Below are 19,991 nucleotides of genomic sequence, written 5' to 3'. Positions count from 1 at the left end.
TCATCTTGTTTGTTTTACATAATGCGGTACAAACCGTTAAATATATAAAAGTAACGAAAGCAAAAGGACGCAGCATAGCCCAGGAGGTTAGTCGCTGGCTTCCCACCTCGGCGACCCGGGTTCCAGCCCTGATCGTGTCATGTTGAACTTGTGGTGGACAAAGTGGCGCTGGGACAGATTTCCTCCGAGTACTTCGGTTTTCCCTGCCAATCCTCATTCCACCAATTGCTCCACAATCATCACCATCCGGGGCTGGTACAATAGGCCAGTAATGGCCGCAGTACCCAGTGGACTCAGTCTCACCCCACTAAGAATAATGAAAAGAAATAAAGCAAAAAGACAGGCATATGTGACGTAATTAGAACATTACAATATTATCGGTTTGCAAATGGACGATACCTGAATGCTGGAGCTGAGGACAGAGCCAGTACAGACAGCAGTCCTCTCCTGGAAGGTGGCTGAGAATGGCTTGGTGGGGGTCACATTGCAGGTCTGAAGGCGGACTGGCTGTCACCGGAGGACACGTCGATTGGCATGAAACGTTTCCGTATTCACAATAACACTTCTGCGTGCATCCAGTCAGCTTCGTCGGTATCTCAGCCCAGTTGCTGAAGTACTGGCCCTCATACACGCAAGAGCCGTTGTTTATACAGCGCACCTGAGACAGAAATGGTGAACTTTAGAGAGTAAACGCGCAATGTCTCAGCCTGATCCCCATCTAAGGGGTCTTATAGATATCAAAATTAGGTCAAAGGGCCTAATTAATGAAAGGTAAAGATGTCCAATATCGTTGATACAATATCGCACCATAGTAGTCCATTCTAGCTGGGAACAAGTCAGTTCAGCTGTATTTTATCGTGTACAGCAATGACCGCCAGATAAGCGAATAAACAAAGACCGTTTCTAGGTAACGGATAGGTAAACGCGTTCCCGCTGCAACGAATACACACGCAACAATAGCGTTACTGTTGGAAACGGTGTTTTCTACTCAGTCCGTGCAAATGGGTTATAAAAAAGACAACTGGGGCCTCTGAGTCAGTGTGAGAGACAGTTCTATACGGGAGGAAATTGAACCTGAACGAGTGAAGCTGAAGAATGTCCACTGTTCGAAGTCGTTGATTTGAAAAGGCTGGTGAAGACAGCAGGCTGGAAAAGGCTTAACGAGTGCTGCTGTGAATATTAGAGAAGGCGCTGTAATTAATTGTATTTCCGAGTCACGTGGACATGTATAAGTAGACATAAATCACAATTCACCAATCCATACCACGTCTATAGTCACACTCCTACATGTGAAAGTATGGTTCCTTAATGGTCTATTCATTTCAGTAATTGTAACTTTATTTCTTTTGAAGTAACTGCATTTCACAGGGAGTCACAAATGTACGCGTGCCTGTCTCGATTGTCTCATCTGTAACAAATATAAAAAAAGAAACCGTAGCCCACTTGATTTAAGCGCTCTAAATATGTCAGGAGAAGAGAATGGACAGCAGAGATTACTAAATTCTGTGATACAACAATGTGTAGTTTTGTAAATAGGTACCAATATTCTGGAGTCACTGTTTCCTTCCTCTGCAGGAATGATCTCTCTTTCAGTTTTTAACCTTGAGCCTGGAGGCAATAAATTCCTCCGAAACGTTACTACATATCTACCAAACTATATGACGTCACATCCTAGGAGTCCATGATCTAAATATTCACCGCTCTGAGAATTTAAAGTCTCATATAATAAACAAGGAAGTTCCGCATTTGGATTCATTTAAATTTCGTGTCACAAATGCTGCAGAACCGGATGCTTTACTGTGAATCTGTTTCAGTCTACGATACATATTTAATACATTTTACAACTTGTAAAAATTTAATATGATTTAAATCGCGGTACTTTGAAAGCGCCAATGAAATAAAACTATAATCATAAACTAAATAAATGAGGAAGTAAAGGAAAGAAGACAGTAGGAAGAAATAGGAGGCCTAAACATGAATGAAAAGAGAGACAGAGCGAAGGAGTAAGAATGAAATATAAAAATGAAGGAAGGAATCAATTAATCAGTCTTAATATAATTTTGATATCTTCACGGCGGTTGAAAAGAAGATTGTGATATTGTGGGTTGTGACTCCATAGAGTTTCGTATGGGGTTATCAACATTTCTCAGAAGCTGACCTCCATATTCATGGAAGTGAATTAGGGTCCTGCGTAATTTTGTTAATCACACATAGATCTATCTGTCTGCCTGACTGCATGCCTCTCTATCTATCTATCTACCTATCTTATCTATGACTCTACACTCCTTTTGTTGGACCTTGGCTGCCTTTTCAGGTTCTTAATCTTCTTTGACGGGAGATCAGCCTGTCGCAAGGCCGCTACCTACACACAGAATATATGCACACAGACATCAATGCCTTGAGTGGGATTCGAACCCACGATCCCAGCGTTCGAGAGACCAAAGATAATTCATGCTTTAGACCGTGCGGCTACTGTGATCTTCATCCACAGAACTATACGGTGTCATGACCCAGAAGAACATAACCTTAACAGCCCTGTTTTAATTACGTCAGTTGATTCAGCCAAATTTCAACAGAAACCAGATACCCACTAGGCCATGCAGCAAGTGAACAGAACGAAAACGCGGTTCCTGTTATCACAGTTACATCACTATGATTACCACTGACTCAGCAAGAGCTCACTGATACTCATTGTGTAGGAGGCTGGATGGACCCACAGAGCCGGCCTGAATGTTGTCCTACCGGGAATCGAAACCCAGTCATCTAGCTTGTAGACCGCCGCTATACAGACTGTAACGTTATACAGCCTTAATAAGCTATTTAAATGCGACTTTTTTTGCTTATGGCTTATACTTCCTCAGAACTGAAATTATCTTATGTATACCTGCTCCGGACAGCAGTTCGGTGGTGAAGGCTTGAAGCCAGGAGGGTGGGTCTCCCAATCAAGACAACTGGGGTCCAGTACGTCCAAACCGAATTCCGTGGGGCACTCGATGGTGGCACACTGCACCCCACTGTCGGTGCAAACGCAGTAGGCCTCACAGCCGTCATGAAATTCCTCGCCAAACATGTAGTGCCGACCCTTGTGCTGGCAGCCTGCTGCATACATAGACATGACACGTTAGAACAGCCCACATCCCCCAAAATGATCCTTAACTTAATAAAGCCATACATATCAAACTGCATAAGCATATCACGTGCAATCAATTGCTCCCAATACACATGTTCCTGATGAACTATTCTTAAAGTGTGAGGAGAACTCATTTCCAAGTGCATTTACAGTCTTGGAACGAACATAAATTAGGTCATAGGTCCAGATGGGGCTCTAAAACAAGAACGACTGTACTGGCGAGGACCAGCAGCAATTTACTGGACCGAAGAGGAAAATGGTGGGTTGTAAATTTGCATTCTAGAAGGGTTGCATCATTCTTAGAAAGTTAAGGGGAATACAATTCATTTGGCCTCAGGTGGGTGGACTTTAAAAAAATTGTAATTCTTCTGACTTGCAACATTTAAGTTCCTTTGACATTGTCACCAGTGCCATGGGTAAAAACGGACTGATGACATGTCTACTGTGCGTGTTTGTGTGTGTGCGCGTGGGTGTGGTGAGTGTACAGTAGGAAGGGTGAAGCCACGACGCCAAGATAATTACGTCTTGCGTCGCTGCAGAGTCACTTGCCGCTCGTTATGACGGTTCACTTTGCCATTGAAGAAGAGCAAGAAATAAAAGTAAAGATGTCCGTGTGTTTAAGTAACTAAGCACTAAGCCATGAAGACATATGCGGGAGTGTATGTATAGATCCACGTATTCTTGACCTCGGCACTAGATGGAATAGTAGCTTCAAGCCCGGACCGCTTCACCCACGGAGAAAGAGTCCCAGGCACCCATTGTATAATAGGCTGGGTGGGCCCCAAACCCAGTCTGGAGGATGTGGAGAGGAGAAAAGTCTTGGCCCTACAGCGACTCGAATTGCCACCCCTAGTCCTCCAGCCCGTAGCCGGTCGCTATACCGACTGTGCTACCCCGGTTCCCGGTTAGCAACTAATACTGAATAGAAGAAAACCCCTCAGGAATACTATCAGGAGGACCATATATCACACCTAGAGACAAGACACCTCTTCTATGGTCCAAATGATTTAAAAAGGGAAAAGCTTTTAGGCGGTCACGCTAGCCCAGCGGTCTGAGGCATGTACTGTTTTCGCTCGCTCAGAAGCCGGGATCGTGGGTTCGAATCCCACTCAGAGCATGAATGTTTTGTATGTGTATGCGTTTATTCTGTGTTTGTGTTGTCCTGTGTTTACGTAGAGGCCTTGCGACGAGCTGATCACTCGACCGAGGAGTCCTGCAGTCTGCAAAATAAAAAAAAAAAACCTCGACATTGTAAAGGTATAAGAGGAACGCATTAAGTAAATAAGAAAAGCCTTTTAGAAATTAACCTTAACTCTAATTAACGTGGTCGATGTCTGTGTTTATGTTTATCGGTAAAAGCTATTACAAAGAATCAGAGGGACTTCTAAAAGCGTCTTATTGTGTATAAATTGTAATTTGCAGTTACATGGTTACCAAACCATTGCGATTTAATGTGATTCCTTCCTTCACTGATTTCCTCCTGGTAAATCCTAGCAGAAGTTAAAAACCTGTCACGACGCCTTTCTTCAAATACGAACGAAATTACTACTAACGTTCTTCCTCTATCACGTCGTTCAAAGGTACACAACCACAGTGGTCGATAAAGCATCATTAAAATGCCCTCCCTTAACCAATAATCCACTCATATCAGGTCGCTTCAAATTATGAAGTTGTTACTTCAAATCGTTTTACTAACGTGTGGAGTTCAATAAGAGTGTCCCCCATGCGTCTTCTTGACTTTGTTGTTAGATACAGAAAAGGCAAGATGGATTTCTTCGAGAGCTTCTTATATGTCCGTTGCGTCCATGTGTTATGAAATATATCTGTAGCGACATGGAAGCCTGAGACCTTGAAAAAATTTTTGCGATGTGGTCAAGGTGATATTTCCCTGCCTGAGGCTTAGAGACCAAACCCGGAGGGTACAGACCATCCTTCCAGTGGATTGCCTGAAGCACAGAACTGTATAACCAAGAGCAGATTAATAAATAGATGGCAAATACCTAACCTACAGAACTACATGGTGTAAAAAAACTAAAATATGAATTTTCATTGCCTTGATAAAATCATATGTTATATAGGGGAGATAATGGCAAAGTTTGTCCTATTTTAATTGCTGTCCCTCATTACTGAGCTCCTTTAATATTCAGAAGTTAAGTGGTTCAAACACTGAGATACTTCTCTGGTGCAAGACCTCATACGTGTGTAAGAGTTTAAAAAAATTAATTGTTTCCTTACTTCTCGCAGATGGTTTGTGCTGTGTTTCATTTATGTACCGCTTCTTGGTGCTGGTACAGGCGTCCGGAGATAGGGACTATCTCTATCGTTTGGTCCTAACTGAGTAGGTTTTACCTGAAAACGGAGACAGTTTCCAGTCTCCGAAATGTTGTGTTTTGGAAAAAAAAAAAAGAGGACAGTTTTTAGATAAAGGCAAGACGATGAACATTCAGAACAATGATATCTGACAGAGACCCCTTAGTTATTATATATGACATCCTATCACTAACAAACTCTACCCTCTTAACTGCTGATATAATTTTGGTAGGTACGAAGAAAACCTGTACCTAATTCATGATTTTATTATTATTATTTATTATTTACTGCAATTGGGCTTATGCCCGGTGGCAGTGTTTACAAAAGTGGACACACATTCAACAAAGATACATCACCTACGTCTCAAGAAAAAACATTCCCCTTTCCATAGAAAAATTTATATTCGCCTGCTGGTTCGGTGCCACCTCCGTCCCTTCTGACCTCCTGTACTCCCACTAAATCTAACTTATATTCTGATATTTCTTTCGCAACAGTCATGAGCCAACCTGCCCTGTACAGACTTGTAAATTTCATATCTTTAGCTATTAACTATCAGGCCCACGTTACGAAACAAGAAAAAACAGGGAAATTGTATTATTACGTACACAGGATTCCACTAAAAATTACTATTTTCCAGTATATCATTTCCCCATTAATTAATGAGTATTCTTTCTATTCCTACATTAAAGGATTTGTATTTATTATTAGATTGCGTTCTCCTTTCCATATTCTTGACACCAAAGAAATTTCCGATCTAGTCAGGTTCCGTCAAGGGCTCTTATGAACACTGTAATGAACCTTCGGGTTCCATAAAATGTTGGGAAATTCTTGAGTAGCTGCAGAATTGGCGATTCCTCAAGAAGGGCTCAGCTCCATGAGTAAGTAATTAAGTCAGGTTCCGTCCAAGACAGGTCCTACTGTATATCTACCTGTAACAGGTCGCTGGGTCCCGTTTGTGGGCAAGGTCACCTCAACTGCGTTGCTGACCACGTTGCCTCCTTTAACACGGAGGTAATAGGACCGCCCTGGTTCGAGTCCCTGCACGAGAAGTCCCTTGGCATCCTGCCTCTTCCATGTCTTCTGGTCCAGACTGCTCTCCACTGTGACGTTATCGTGACGGGACTGCAGGTCTCCGGCCAGTCCCAGTCTAACTGTGGTCCTGTTCACTATTTCCACAGTCAGTAGTTGTAGATGGGGCGATCCGGCTGCGTCTTCTATGCCTGTAAAGTAGTGGATCGGTTGACTTAACTAACAGACCTTGCAACAAATTCTCGGAACAACTAGCGGCGCCTTCTTTCCTTAAAATGTTCCCTTCTAAGCAGACGCGTGTGCAACAACTACAAATTAATAATTACAGGCCTGAAATTTAATGATTTGTTGTTATCCGTAATTATCACTGACAAATTTGCCTCATGCAAGTAACAGGAGGCTGGGGAAATCCGTATAAGGAAAATCTTTGTAATTTTTACCCAGTATTACGACGAGAATAACACAAAAAAAGGATAAGATGGGCGGTCATGTAGTACACACGGGAGAGATGAGAATTGCATTAAAAATTCTGGTTAGAAACCCTAAATGGAATAAATTATTCGAAAGAATTTAAGTTAAAAGAATAAGATTCTCATTCATATTTCGTACAAATCCGCACGGCATCAATTTAAAGGAATATTGCATCAAGTTCTAAGTTTATATCAGATGCTTCTGCTTATTTTAGGCATGATTTTCATAAAGGATGCAATATATGTTCATCTTAACCGAACACTAAACAACTTTACCTGCTTTGCTGACGTCATGGTCACCCAGAGTGACGTCACACAGCACAACTGTGCAACAAGGGTCAATAGGGTCAGGAAGCTCGACACAGCGGTCTGTTGATGAAACGTTGTGCACGGCCGGGCACCTGAACACAAGAACTTGTTTAATGTGTTATTACTTACACACATGCGTAGTCAACATCTGTCACCCACAGGTGTGATCTCCGATCTCTCGTTTATCATGATCTAAACTTATTGAAATAACGTGATTTAATCTTATTTATTCGATCTTGAAAACCTCAAGGACTGAATGTCGAATATCGCATCCCGTGGCACTCTTTCGCACATTGTCTCGCGCAGAGAGCTGCCGTAAGGGGTGTTAGTCTCCATTCGAGGTGCGCTACTTTATGCCACTCAGATTAATTACACAAAATTAAAACAAAACTGTAAAGATGATTGCCTAGATTACTACTTATTTTCAAAATGAGAATTCACGATAAACGACAGGTCCATCGCGTGGCCTCTACCTACATAGGAACATGTCTCGAGATGTATTAATATTACTATTAATATTATTATTATAATACTCAAGGAAGACTAATGTCCTGCTCTATGGGTATCAGCTTTGTCATACTGCTATTACACGCACTTTAATTTTCTTGTGTAATAGGTATTAATTTATTAGACTTGTTATTAATTTTATGCTATCACTTCCAGTTGTCTTATCTTAGTATCTAGTTGCTAACAGTATTAGCAACATTCATAATTCCTAATGTATGTATATATTTAAGTCTTCTTTAGATGTATGCTCACAGATTTATTTGTCATATCTGTATTTTATTTAATTATTTTTGTGTACCTTTGTCACTCGTGCTAACTTTGTAATTGGCCACTGTGCTGTTAAGTTATTGCACATAAATAAACATGAATTGAATTGAATTGAATTGAATTGAATTGAATTATGGCCCTACAGTCCTTTGTTGGGTCTTGGCCGCTTTTTCAGTTTCCTGATCCTACATCTGATCCAGGGTTTCCTGGCCAAGCACGGCATTCCGCAGGTCCGCCAGGCTCCCTACTCTCCCGACATGGCTCCTTGTGATTCCTGGCTGTTCCCGAGACTGAAGACACCGCTAGGATATCATACAGAAAGCGACGGAGCAGCTGCACGCCATTCCAAAAGAAGCTTTCAGAATTGCTTCCAGCGATGGAAGGACCGCTGGGCTAAGTGTGTGGAGTCACAAATGGTCTACTTTGAAGGAGAGTAGGTATTGTAACCACCCGGATACAGAACTCTGTTTTCCCGGCCCACGCTCGGATACTTTTTGGACAGTGTAGTATACACAGTCGGTAGGACTCCTTGGACGGTGTATTAGCCCGTCGCAAAGTAGAACAACACAAACAAAAATTAAAAGCACACAAACATCCATGTCTTCAGTGGGATTCGATCCCAGCTTTCTAGCGAACGAAGACAGTTGATGCCTTAGATCGCGCGGCCACTGTGATCTGCCTCGAGGTGTATAGTGTACAGACGAAATTGTAGCATGATCTGTACTGCTGCAGTACACGAATTACTCGTAGATGGACTTCCCGTACAGTATTAGAAAGGAAACATCACTGAACCTACGTATACTGAATTTCATATATCCTGCAGGCATTAACTTACACTATTTCGATAAATAAAGTAATTCTTGAATAAAAATATATATGATCCGATCACAGTGGCCGAGTAGGTGCGTATATTTTTCGTTCACTCTAACACTGGCATCGTACTTTCGAATCCCACTTGGGTTGTGGCTACACTTCTGTGTTTATGTTGTCCTGTGTAGGTAGAGGCCTTACAATGGGCTGAACGCCTGTCAAATGTATCCTAACAAATGTCACAAACATTCCTAAAGACAGAGGTAGATTCTAAATTGGAACAGGCCTGAGGGATTAATCTGTAAAAGGTGAAGAGAAAGCAGAAAAGAAGAAGAAATGTAGGAAGTGTAATATTTGCCGAAACGTTGGAAAACCCTCAATGTTTACGTGATCTGATCCCCAAAGGACGAAACCACAGGAACTAATAATTAGATAACATTACTTGGCTTTTACATCCTTCTTACCCAAACATGGCCAGAAAATGTTTTCAGCCTCTTCACTCGTTTGGAGTGTAAACTTCAGAGAGATAATAATACAAAGCAAAGCTATAGATGTTGTAGATCTTCTGAGAGAGGAATATTTCTTTTCTAAGATTGGTGATTTTACGAGAGGTAACGAAAATCTGTAGTTCTAGCTTAAACTACACTGGCTCTAACAGAAAAAAAAATCAACATTGTAGTAATCATGGAAACTAATCAATTCATTAGTTGTTTTTACTGACGGGTAAAAGTAAAGCTATCCCCGTAACAGGCCGTGAAGACCTATAGGATTGTGAGACGTCGAGGATCCCACATTTTCCTGACAATCGGCAAACAAATGACGGTAAGGTTGTCAGCCTTAGGCGCTGGCCGCCTTTTACTCCCAAGAAGGTTACTGATTCTGGGTTAAATAAACATACTGCAAACAGTGTGATTAGTATGCAGCAAAACTATCAAAAAATCCGAACCTGGGTTTGCAGACAACCTGGCCAGCCTCTGCGCATGTGCACACTGCAAGGCAGCCGTCGTTGAAGGTGTTTCCTCTCTGGTAAGACTGGTTCTTGAAGGTGCAGCCCTCTAGCGGTTCCGTCTCTGAAGCATTAAGTTTATTGTAGTTGATAAGCATAGAGGGAGAATAATCATTACTTAATACTACCTTCAGACATTAAGTTCTCCCTTCTCTAGAGATGAGGAGAGGAACTCTCGATCCAAAACTTTGTGAGAAACACACAGCAGAACGTATAGCTTTTATTTACGAGTATGTAGCTGCATTGGTCAGTATTGTGAGAATTGTGGTGGCCATGATTTCATATATGAATATTGTTAATCAATCGTAGGTCTAAATTGACGATGGTAACTGCATTTATCACTTGCTATAATATTTAACTGTGGTCTAGTGTTCAGAGTTCCTGGGTTCGGGTCAGATTCCCGGCGCTACCAGATTTTCTGAGAAGTAGTGGGTCTTGAATGGGGTCCACTCAGTCTCTTGAGGATAATTTAGGATATATTTCAAGGAAATAGAGGCTCCGGTCTAGAAAACCGAGATTAACGGTCGTGGGGATTCGTTGCGTTGACCACGCGACACCCTATATCCGCTAAAGTTGGCACTAACTTTGCCACAGTCGATATAGTTCGCTTGTGGACTAAAACCACGGAGTTAGTTTGTCTGTTTTGTTGTACCTTATCCATAGAATATGTTTATGGGTTCAATATGATTCTCAGAATAAATAGTGAATTAAGTATCACAAAAAATTAACAGATTAGTTTTTCAGAATTATTGAGTTTTTGGACTTTGTCCATTGTCCAGTATTCTAAGAATTAGATAACACAACGTTTCGGAAACTGGATCTGTTTCCGTCCTCAAGTGAGGGGATGGGAGACACCTACTCAGTTGGGTCCCTTAGAAAGAGCTAACCTCAATCATTGGACGATTAATTTTTTGAATTGAGGAGTCTTTTTTCTGTAAGGCAAAAAAGCAAAAGCAAAGCTGTCCCCGGACTTAATTAATTAAACACTACACCATGAGGACTTTCGGGGGAGTGGAGGTATAACTCCACCATTCTCGACCTCGGCACTAGATTTAGGTGAGTGGTGAGATTCACGCCCTGGCTATTTTATCCCCGGCGAAACAGCCCGCGGTACCAATTCTATAGGAGACTGGGTGGGCCCGAGAGCCGGTCTGGACGTCATGAAGAAGAGGAAATAATTTTGCCCTTGCTGGGAATGGAACCCCGACCGTCCAGCCTGTAGCCCGCCGGTACACCCCGCATTTCTCTATGACATAGGAATTCTATTTTAAATATATGATCCAGACGAACTGCCTGCTACAAAATATTCAGGGAAGGAATTCATGTAGAGCGAGTTACTCGCTTTCAACTGAAGTAAAGGTAATTCGACAACAAAAATACTCAGTCAGAGTTATTGACAAGAATGGTGCAACCCCGAGGGAGGATACGTATATAAATATATATATAAATTTATATATAAATATATAAAAATACGTCACAGTTACTACTTATGTTTTTCATAAGAACCGTCTTGCAACGTTCCATGCCTACAAGAGGATGCATATTGGTACTCTCAAACTGATTTTTCAAAATGTACCAAAGGAGATGGGGATTATTCCTGTGGGCCCCATTATTATTATTATTTTATTGTTGTTGTTATTGTTATTATTATTATTTGTTATGTAGTTCTTAGTTATCATGTTTTTCTTATCACTCCTCATCTTGGTTTGTTTGTTTACTTCTCTATATTAATATGTTATTTCCTCCAGTGTTTGCCTGTAATTTGTCTTTGACTTTACGTTGTGTTTGTCTATAATATAATTACCAGTATCTACACTGTGCTGTGTCTGTTTGTTTTTTTTAATTCGCTTAGTGGGGGTTGGAGTCCAACTGGGTCCACTCGGCACGGCGGCCACTATTTGGCCTAGTGTTGTGTCTGTAATTCGACTTGTAGCTGTTGACTCGACACATATGTAATAAAGAGTTGAGTTGAATTATTAAATCTATTACTCCCTTATTGCCTTTACAGATAACTTCTTCCGGTGGACCTGGGGTTACAATGCTGTAATTACCTGTGTCTTGAGTGCAGACCAGCAGCGAGCAACACGGATCCTCTGCTAGCTTCTCGATACAGGCCGGGTCATTTATCCGTGCTCCACGCCTGAAGAATGGCATGGAGCACCTCGGCCTGCAGATAGCCTTGCCGTCAAAGCCACACTCACACGACTCACTGCATCCTCGGTCAAACTTCTGACCTTGTATACAACTACTGCCGTTGACCATAGTAAAATCAGAGGAATTACTAGCGACTGTCGTTGAAGTTGGATGTTCTGTAGATGTCACGGATGTTGACGACGAGTTCTGGAGGAGTGGAGGCGGCATTGTAATGTTAAATACGGTGATGTTCATTTCGTCGTCATGTATCTGTGTGGGTAGGATTGCGGTTTCATCAATATCATCCAAGGACAAGTCTTGTAGGGAGCTGTTCTCTGCTGACACTGCGGCCTGGCTGCCAGCCGATTGGTGTTCATGCACGTCCAAGTTCATTGCACGACCATGCGCTGCTCCACTGCTGGAATTCCTTGATGTTTCCTCGTCTGTTTGTGGTTTGAGATGTGTCTGACCGCCACCATCGCTGGGTTCCGAAGCGTTGAATAATAGTGGTCTTGCGCTTGTGGAAGTGTTGTTGCTGGCTATTTCTGTAGTAAGGGGATTCGATGTAGTGGACGGCGTCAGCGTCTGTGACGATGATGCAGTAGCATTCCCGACGGATTCTGTAAACAGGAGAAATACAAGTCATAAACATCGGATCTCCATACTTGGGTTTATCAATAGCAGACCGCCAGCAAGCCTCACCTTAAATTATGTCGATCTCTAAACTATAGTTAAGTCATAGTATACACTATTGTATGAGTGTTTGTGGGGAGGGGCACGCGGTAGCGTTGTTGGCTGAGGCACTATGTTACAAGCCGGAAGGTCGTAGGATCGAATATCGATGAGGTCATTTGATTTTCTTCAATTTACCTAATCCTTCCAGCCGCATTATGGCCCTGGGGTCGACTCAGCCTCTAACAGAAATGAGTACCATGAATATTCTTGCAATGTTCTTGGGGGTAAAAGGCGGCCGGCGGGTAGGGCTGACAACCTTACCGCCATCTATGAGCCGATTTTCTAGAAAATGTGGGAACCTCAACATCTCACAAACCTATAGGCCTCCAAGGCCTGTTACAGGGATATCTTTACTTTACTTATATATATGTATGTACACACACACACACACAGACACACACACACACACATATATATATATAATTTTTCAGACGCGGAAAATATATGAATTTATAATTAATGTCCCTCTTTTCCCCTCTCTTATCCTGTTAATGATTAAATAATTTGTATTTAACATTGCCACATTTGTACTGAACAGAAGCCTACCAAATTCATTCATTCATTCATTCATTCATTCATTCACCTGTGGCTCTACAGTCTTTTTGTCAGACCTTGGCCGCTTTTTCAGTTTATTAATCTTTTACACAGATAGTAGGATTCCTTGGACGAGTGATCAGGCCGTCGCAAGACACCTACCTACACACAGGAGAACACAAACACAGAATAAAGGAACACAGACATTCATGCCTCAAGTGGGATTCGAACCCACGATCCCAGTGTTTGAGCCTTAGACCGCGCAGCCACTGTGTTAAATTAATTATAAACATAGTGCCAAAACCTGAAGATTAAACACCACTAGCACCAAAGCCCGCCAGTTAATGGACAAGAGCATGAGCCAATTCTATATCACCTCCCATCCTCAGAACCATCTCCGTAAGATGTATCTTAGGCCTCATATTATTCCACCTACTTGATAGTCTTTCAAGAAGACATAGACCTGCTTCAAGACTGTCTCTCGCCATAATTACGTAATCTCGAAATGATAATAATATTAATAATAAAGACGATTATGACCGTGATGTAACTGATACATTTAGACGCCAGCCAGGGCCGCCTTCAAGTCTAAATCAGTCAGTATGGGATTTATAGTGCGCTAAGTGACAACAGGACATACTGTTAATAATAGTTCTAGAGCCCGATCACTTTGGTCGCGCGGTCTAAGGCAAGAACTGTCTTCGGTGCTATTATTCGTAATCCAGTTTTCGGGATAGAATGAGAAATATGATTCGTGCGTAATAGTCCTACTTACGCATGTCTGCTAACTAACACAATAAGAGGTATTGTATGTGAGAGATTAATTTGTAGGACGAAATATTTAGCTGTTTGTTCACTATTAACTTTGACTGAAAACAAAGCGCTGAGGAAACTATACATATCGGTGAACCTTAACTATAGAGGGAACACAGAAATGTACGTAATTCAGAACTTCATTGTTTGTGCAAATACAAGCTGAAAATATTCCTGTGTTTAATTAATTAATCACAACGGAATGGAGACGTGTGGGGGAGTGAATGTATAGCTAAATAATTCTTGACCTCAGCACTAGGAGGTGAGTGGTTAGCTTCACTCCCCGGCCGCTTTACCCTCTGGGAAATAGTCCCGGTACCCATTTTATAGGAGACTGGGTGAGCCCCAGAAACGGTCTAGATGCTTTAGAGAATAAAATACAATATAATCCATAATTACGCTGAATGAATCAAGAAACGTGAGATGAAATGGGAATGTAGCACATAAGAAATAAAAAGAACGCAAACAAAATTATTTCTGGAAAAATTCTTGTGATGAAGCTGTCTGGGAAACTACAATAGCGAGTGGAGGAAGGTAATGAAACGAGAAATATTTCGTAGAAAATTACGTTGTTGAAGGTGCGAAACGCCGTGACTCACAATGAAGCACAATGGCGGAGTTTTATCGCGGTGCAAATGCGATAAAAGAAAGAACAAAGAAAATAAGAAAAGAAGGAGGGAGGTAGGCATAAAGTGATAGGAAGAAGACGGCTTAAGTGGCAAGTTGAAGTAAGTGCTCCATTAACAACAAGCACACGAACTCGTGGTTCCAGATAAGTCACATGAAACCGTGATTTGCTGGGTGAGTCACACGTGTTCCCTTCTCCGTGGCACATTCTCAGCTCACGAAGCGGCAATTCTGCAGTACCATTCTGCGAGAAATAAAGGAAGTTACTTTATATATGAGATGTTTTACCGCAAAAGGAAAACTTCACCCTCTATTAAGACTGTATTTCAAAAGAACGATCGAGGGAATATTCCTACGCGTTGATGACTATATTCGAATATAAATGGGAATAGCAGGAGTCTGTCAGAGAGGAAGTTTCAAAAGGCGTATATTTCGAGCTAGTTTTAGCCTACCTTCCTTATTAAAAAAAAATAAGGTTATGAGATCACCTTACTGTCTGTGTACCCTCCCTAATTTTTTGAAGCCTTATGAGAACACCTTGCCGATCGCAGTGGCTGCGCTGTCTTCGCTCGTTCGAACGCTAGGGCCGTGGGTTAGAATCCCGCTTGAGGTATGTATGTCTGTGTGCATTTATTATGTGTTTGTGCTGTTCTTTGTGTAGGTAGTGGCCTTGCGACGGGCTGATCCCCCGTTCAAGGAGTTCTACCAACTGTGTATAGATCAAGAAACTAAAGAAAAAAACGGCGAAGGCCCAACAAAGGGCTGTACAGCCATAATAATAATAATAATAATAATAATAGGAGTTCATCTTTCTGTGTGTGTGTCCCCTAATTATTTCATTTTATATGATGTCCATGTCATAAGAAAATGAAGTTAGAGGGACTCCATAGAAAGCACCACTTTACACAGTTCTATTGTTACGCATGTTATCCGTTGCCGCGGACACGTGTATAGAGATATGTTGCCTAGCAACGACCTTCTGTTCTGGCTCCACTATTCCGGCTTCCAGCAATTATGTTTATTCACGTGTATTTCACTGCTTGTTACTTCGTAATTGAAAATACAAATGATACTTAATAGAACCAATAAAATAAGAACTACTCTTTTCCTCTATACTCAATTAACTGCTTTCGCAGTTGATGCAGTGTTATTAAGCAGACAATCAATCAACATCGACACTGACGTTCAAATGAGAATGAAACCAGATAAGTACATTAACACCGCAACAAATCTCTGGTGAAAATCAGAAACAGTAATTGCTACGCTTTCCATTAGCAAGACATATGCTGATGGTCGTTCACCCTCCACGTGGACTGTTGCTGCACACTGTGTGAATGCACTGATGCCTTACTAAACATTCATTATCTCTATACTGTAATTGGCACTAATTTTCTTTTATAAACAGGCCATGAAGGCCCATAGGGTTGTGAGATGTCGAGGCTCCGGCATTTTCTAGACAATCAGCTCACAGTTTGCGGTGAGCTTCTCAGCTTTATGCGCCGGCCGTCCTTTACCCCCAGGATGATTCATGGTACTCATTTCTGTTAGAGGCTGAGTCGACCCAAAGCCATAGTGCGGCTGGAAGAATTAGGTCAACTGAAAATTTCAGTGAGAGGAATAGCTTTTTAATTGACATTGAATAACATACGCATTATTGTATTGTTTCCAATTAATATTTCACTAAATACTGAACGAAACATTGTCTCATATGTCAAGAGGGACGGTTTAGAGTAATCAGAGAACAGGAAGTATTCCAGCTGACTACAAAAGAACCTAATTTCATCCCAATTAATTATTAATCTGAAGAACATGAAGGAAAGAACTTCGAAGACGTAGGCGTGGATGAAAGGATAATATTAAAATGGATCTTAAAGTAATAGTTTGGTAGTGTGTAGACTGGATTCATGTGCCTCAAGAACGGAACCAATGACGGTCTATTGTGAACGGGGTATTGAAACTGTGGGTTGCATAACATGCTGGGAATTTCTTAACTAATTAAGCAACTATCAGTTTCACAAGAATCTTCGCCTTTCATGTAACCCGAAGGTTAATAGCCATATTCGGAATAAGAAAACGTGAAAACATAAAAATGATTAAATTTGTGATTTTTTTTCTGGGTAATATTTGTTAGATATTTAAAATTTCACATAGAATCATTTTAGGAATTGTGGGCTTCAGTACGTTACAATTATCACTATAAACTATAAACAAAATGTTGCTTTGAAAACTGTATAGCCCACATCTGCATTATTAACTTGTTTAATCCGTTCCTCGTATACCTTACGGTGTCGAGTTTTTTTTTTTTCATTTTGATCACTTTACAGACGGTAGGACTCCTTAGATGGGAGATCAGCTCGTCGCAAAGCCTCTACCTAAACATAGGACAACACAAACACAAAATAAACACACACATACCAAACATCCATGCCTTTTGTGGGATTCGAACCCACGATCCCGGCTTCCGAACGAGCGAAGACAGTTCATGCCCTAGACCGCTCGGCTATCGTGACCAGCGCATTAACTCTACTACAAAAAAGCATATCACACGAATCAATTAACATGGATGTATTAATTAATCACGAGAGTCTGGGGAAGAATTCTTGATTGAATATTTGACAGTTATTCAGCCGGCCAAGAAGTAAGTTGCTCTTATTCATTTTCGTGTGTCACTGAAGTTCACAATGAAAGACCATCTTAAACACAGTTAAATCCATCTGCACACTCTATTCCTCCAGATCAATATTAATATTATCCTCTCATCTGCGTGTAAGCCTCCCAAATTATATCTTCTTTCGAAGATTTTATTTTTTACACGGCGGTGACTATGAAGAATGTCGTCTTCTGGGATGTGGCGCCGTGTAGACTTTGTGTGAACCGATTTTTCGGAGGAACATATCGCCTCCATCTTCAGGAGCAGCCGCCTGTTCACGCTGGTTCCTCGCTCACGGATTTTTCTATCCTAAAGACGTAGGCGATATGTTGCTCCAAAAACCATCGGTTCACACAAGGTCTACACGGCACCACATCCCAGAAGATGGCATTTTTCTTCTTTTGAAGTTCTAAAATCAAAATGATGTTATCCATTTAATGTTTCTCTTTCTAAAGCAATATCTCCGGGATTTTTCATATTGCTATAGATTAAAAAGTAATACTTGTCATAAGAAGTATCGACATTTTCAAGCGTAAAGCATAAAACAATTCAGTGTTCGAAATACTTAAGTAGAAAGCGCTAGAGGAATAAAACAGATTCACGATCTTACGTTCTCCGTTTTTCCCGACAAGGCCGCAGCAGACAACAGTGCAATATCTAATTATGTTTTTGCTGCAAGTGGAATCTGCCTTCGGTGCAGCTGAACCGAACTTTCTCTCTCCCCATCAATACGCTCTATTCTCTAAAACCGGTAACAAGCACAACCTAACAGCTAAAACCTTGAACATTTACAAAGAGAAAATTATGTAGTACCTGTCTCTTACACTACAAATATCTTGAAGGACTTGGGTGCGTAAGTTAGTACACTTTCCAACGAACTACTCAGAGATCCATTATAGGAACTCGCGTCTGTACATCAATCAATGTGTGTAGTAGAGTGTTTTCCAAATTGGTGCTTTTTTGGAGAAAAAATATGTGTTCTACAAGAAAATTCTCTTACAATATAAGAAAAGTATATATTACGAATATGTGGCATATTCGTTTTCAAGCTTCATTTTCGTGTTGTACGTTAAATGTGATTTTTGTTTCGTAATATCCGCAGTTTAGTAATATTTCTCTCCTCTATCTCCCACTTTGGAGCATAGGGCAGATTTCTCAGTTTCATGATCATTTTACAGATGGTAGGACCCCTTAGACGAGAGATCAGACCGTCGCAAGGCCTCTACCTAAACACAGGAAAACACAAGAACAGAATAAACGCATACACACACGAAACATCCATGCCTAGTGTGGGATTCGAACCCAGGATCCCGGTTTTCGAGCGAGTGAAGACAGTACATGTCTTAGACAACTCAGCTACGGTGACCGGCAGTTTAGTATTATAGCGATCCCATATCTTTTTTCAATATGCATTTATTACTGTTCTTACTTATATGCAGTCCAGTTTCCTTCGCTTAATATACTATAATAATTTTATAAGGGGTTCCTTAAAAATGTTTCCAGTGCGAAAAGCTCCATGACCAAATTAAAATGGGAAAATCTGGTCACGATTTTTTGGAGTGTAACTATAGACGGGTTTTGAATTGATGGACGGATTTATTGAAGAGTTGTACAGAGAGCAGGTACACTTTACAATTCACTATTACACCCAGCCACATACACACACACACACACACACACACACACTAGTGTCCACAGTGACGTTTTCACTACTCGTCTCTCGGTAGCGGTTTCCAAAGGCGGACGTTCCCTTTCTTCTGGGTTTCCGAACTATCCCCGGCCTCAGCTGTCAGATTCTCACAGCAACAGCTCACAACGTCTGAACCCCATCAGACCTCTAACTCACACACTCATCAACAAACTAAGTAATGTCAACTTATCTGACTCTCTCTAACTGCTTTACTTAAACATCCCGACACGGATCTTTCCGTGGAAACATTCTTGTTTGCGAAGCCGTTACTTAGCAACGGCTGTTGTATATTTGCTTATTCTGCGGGCGTTGCATAGCAACGGGTCTACATGCCACGATTTTGTTATTCGTTGAAGAATAATTAATTTAGCATGATTGAATTAAGATATACAAATAATCTCCACATCACATATAAAATACAAAATGAAATATTTGTGCACTCAATGACGATACACAAAATAATTTCTTGTGGTTCCTTTAACAACACTATCACCATGTCGTAATAAACTGATAAGTTAATAATTAATCAAAAAACATGGTTGGAATCGGTCGTGGCCTTGTTGGAAGCACTATCCCAACATTTCCCTGAAATGGTAGAGGAAAGCCACAGAAAACCTCACTCACGTGACCCAGTGTCCCGGGCTGGACTTGGAAATGGGCATCCCCCAGTTACGAGACAGAGGAGCTGCTACTTGCATCACGTGACTCGGTAAATCCTGTTCCACAGGAATCCCAGTTTTTGCAAGGCTTATAAAGTAAAAGCCGATTACAGCATAGCATGTATCAGTTGCAGGAAATATTTCCATGTGAAAATAAAAGCTACAATTTTAGAATAGAAAGCCAACCACATAGAAGTCTACACGTCACATGAACCCGATTAGTTCAACATGTCACCTACTAAGAACCACATTTATAAGCAGAATTTCACCCCTTCGGTAAATATTTAGATAACTTATATAATATTATATATA

The 19,991-nt window shown here is 41.1% G+C and overlaps 1 protein-coding gene across 4 annotated transcripts in view; it reads right to left on the bottom strand.

Annotated features, from left to right (window-relative positions):
• The window catches only part of LOC111870269 (putative epidermal cell surface receptor), a 133,614-nt gene that overhangs the window by 31,669 nt on the left and 81,954 nt on the right, over positions 1 to 19,991 (bottom strand). For 3 of the 4 annotated variants that reach the window (XM_023862399.2, XM_023862397.2, XM_023862400.2), the window contains exons 2-7: positions 11,890 to 12,591; positions 9,779 to 9,902; positions 7,216 to 7,340; positions 6,370 to 6,660; positions 2,885 to 3,099; positions 400 to 658 (exon numbers count right to left, since the gene is read on the bottom strand). In XM_023862399.2, coding sequence (XP_023718167.1) covers positions 400 to 658; positions 2,885 to 3,099; positions 6,370 to 6,660; positions 7,216 to 7,340; positions 9,779 to 9,902; positions 11,890 to 12,591 — 1,716 coding nt within the window. The remainder of the gene's footprint in view (positions 1 to 399; positions 659 to 2,884; positions 3,100 to 6,369; positions 6,661 to 7,215; positions 7,341 to 9,778; positions 9,903 to 11,889; positions 12,592 to 19,991) is intronic. The other variant, XM_023862398.2, reaches the window with a different exon arrangement.

This window comes from Cryptotermes secundus, unplaced genomic scaffold (genome assembly GCF_002891405.2).
Source record: "Cryptotermes secundus unplaced genomic scaffold, Csec_1.0 scaffold94, whole genome shotgun sequence".
Classification (NCBI taxonomy): Eukaryota; Metazoa; Arthropoda; class Insecta; order Blattodea; family Kalotermitidae; genus Cryptotermes; species Cryptotermes secundus.
The sequence above is the reverse complement of the archived record's forward strand: the minus strand, read 5'-3'. Positions and strand labels throughout refer to the sequence as shown.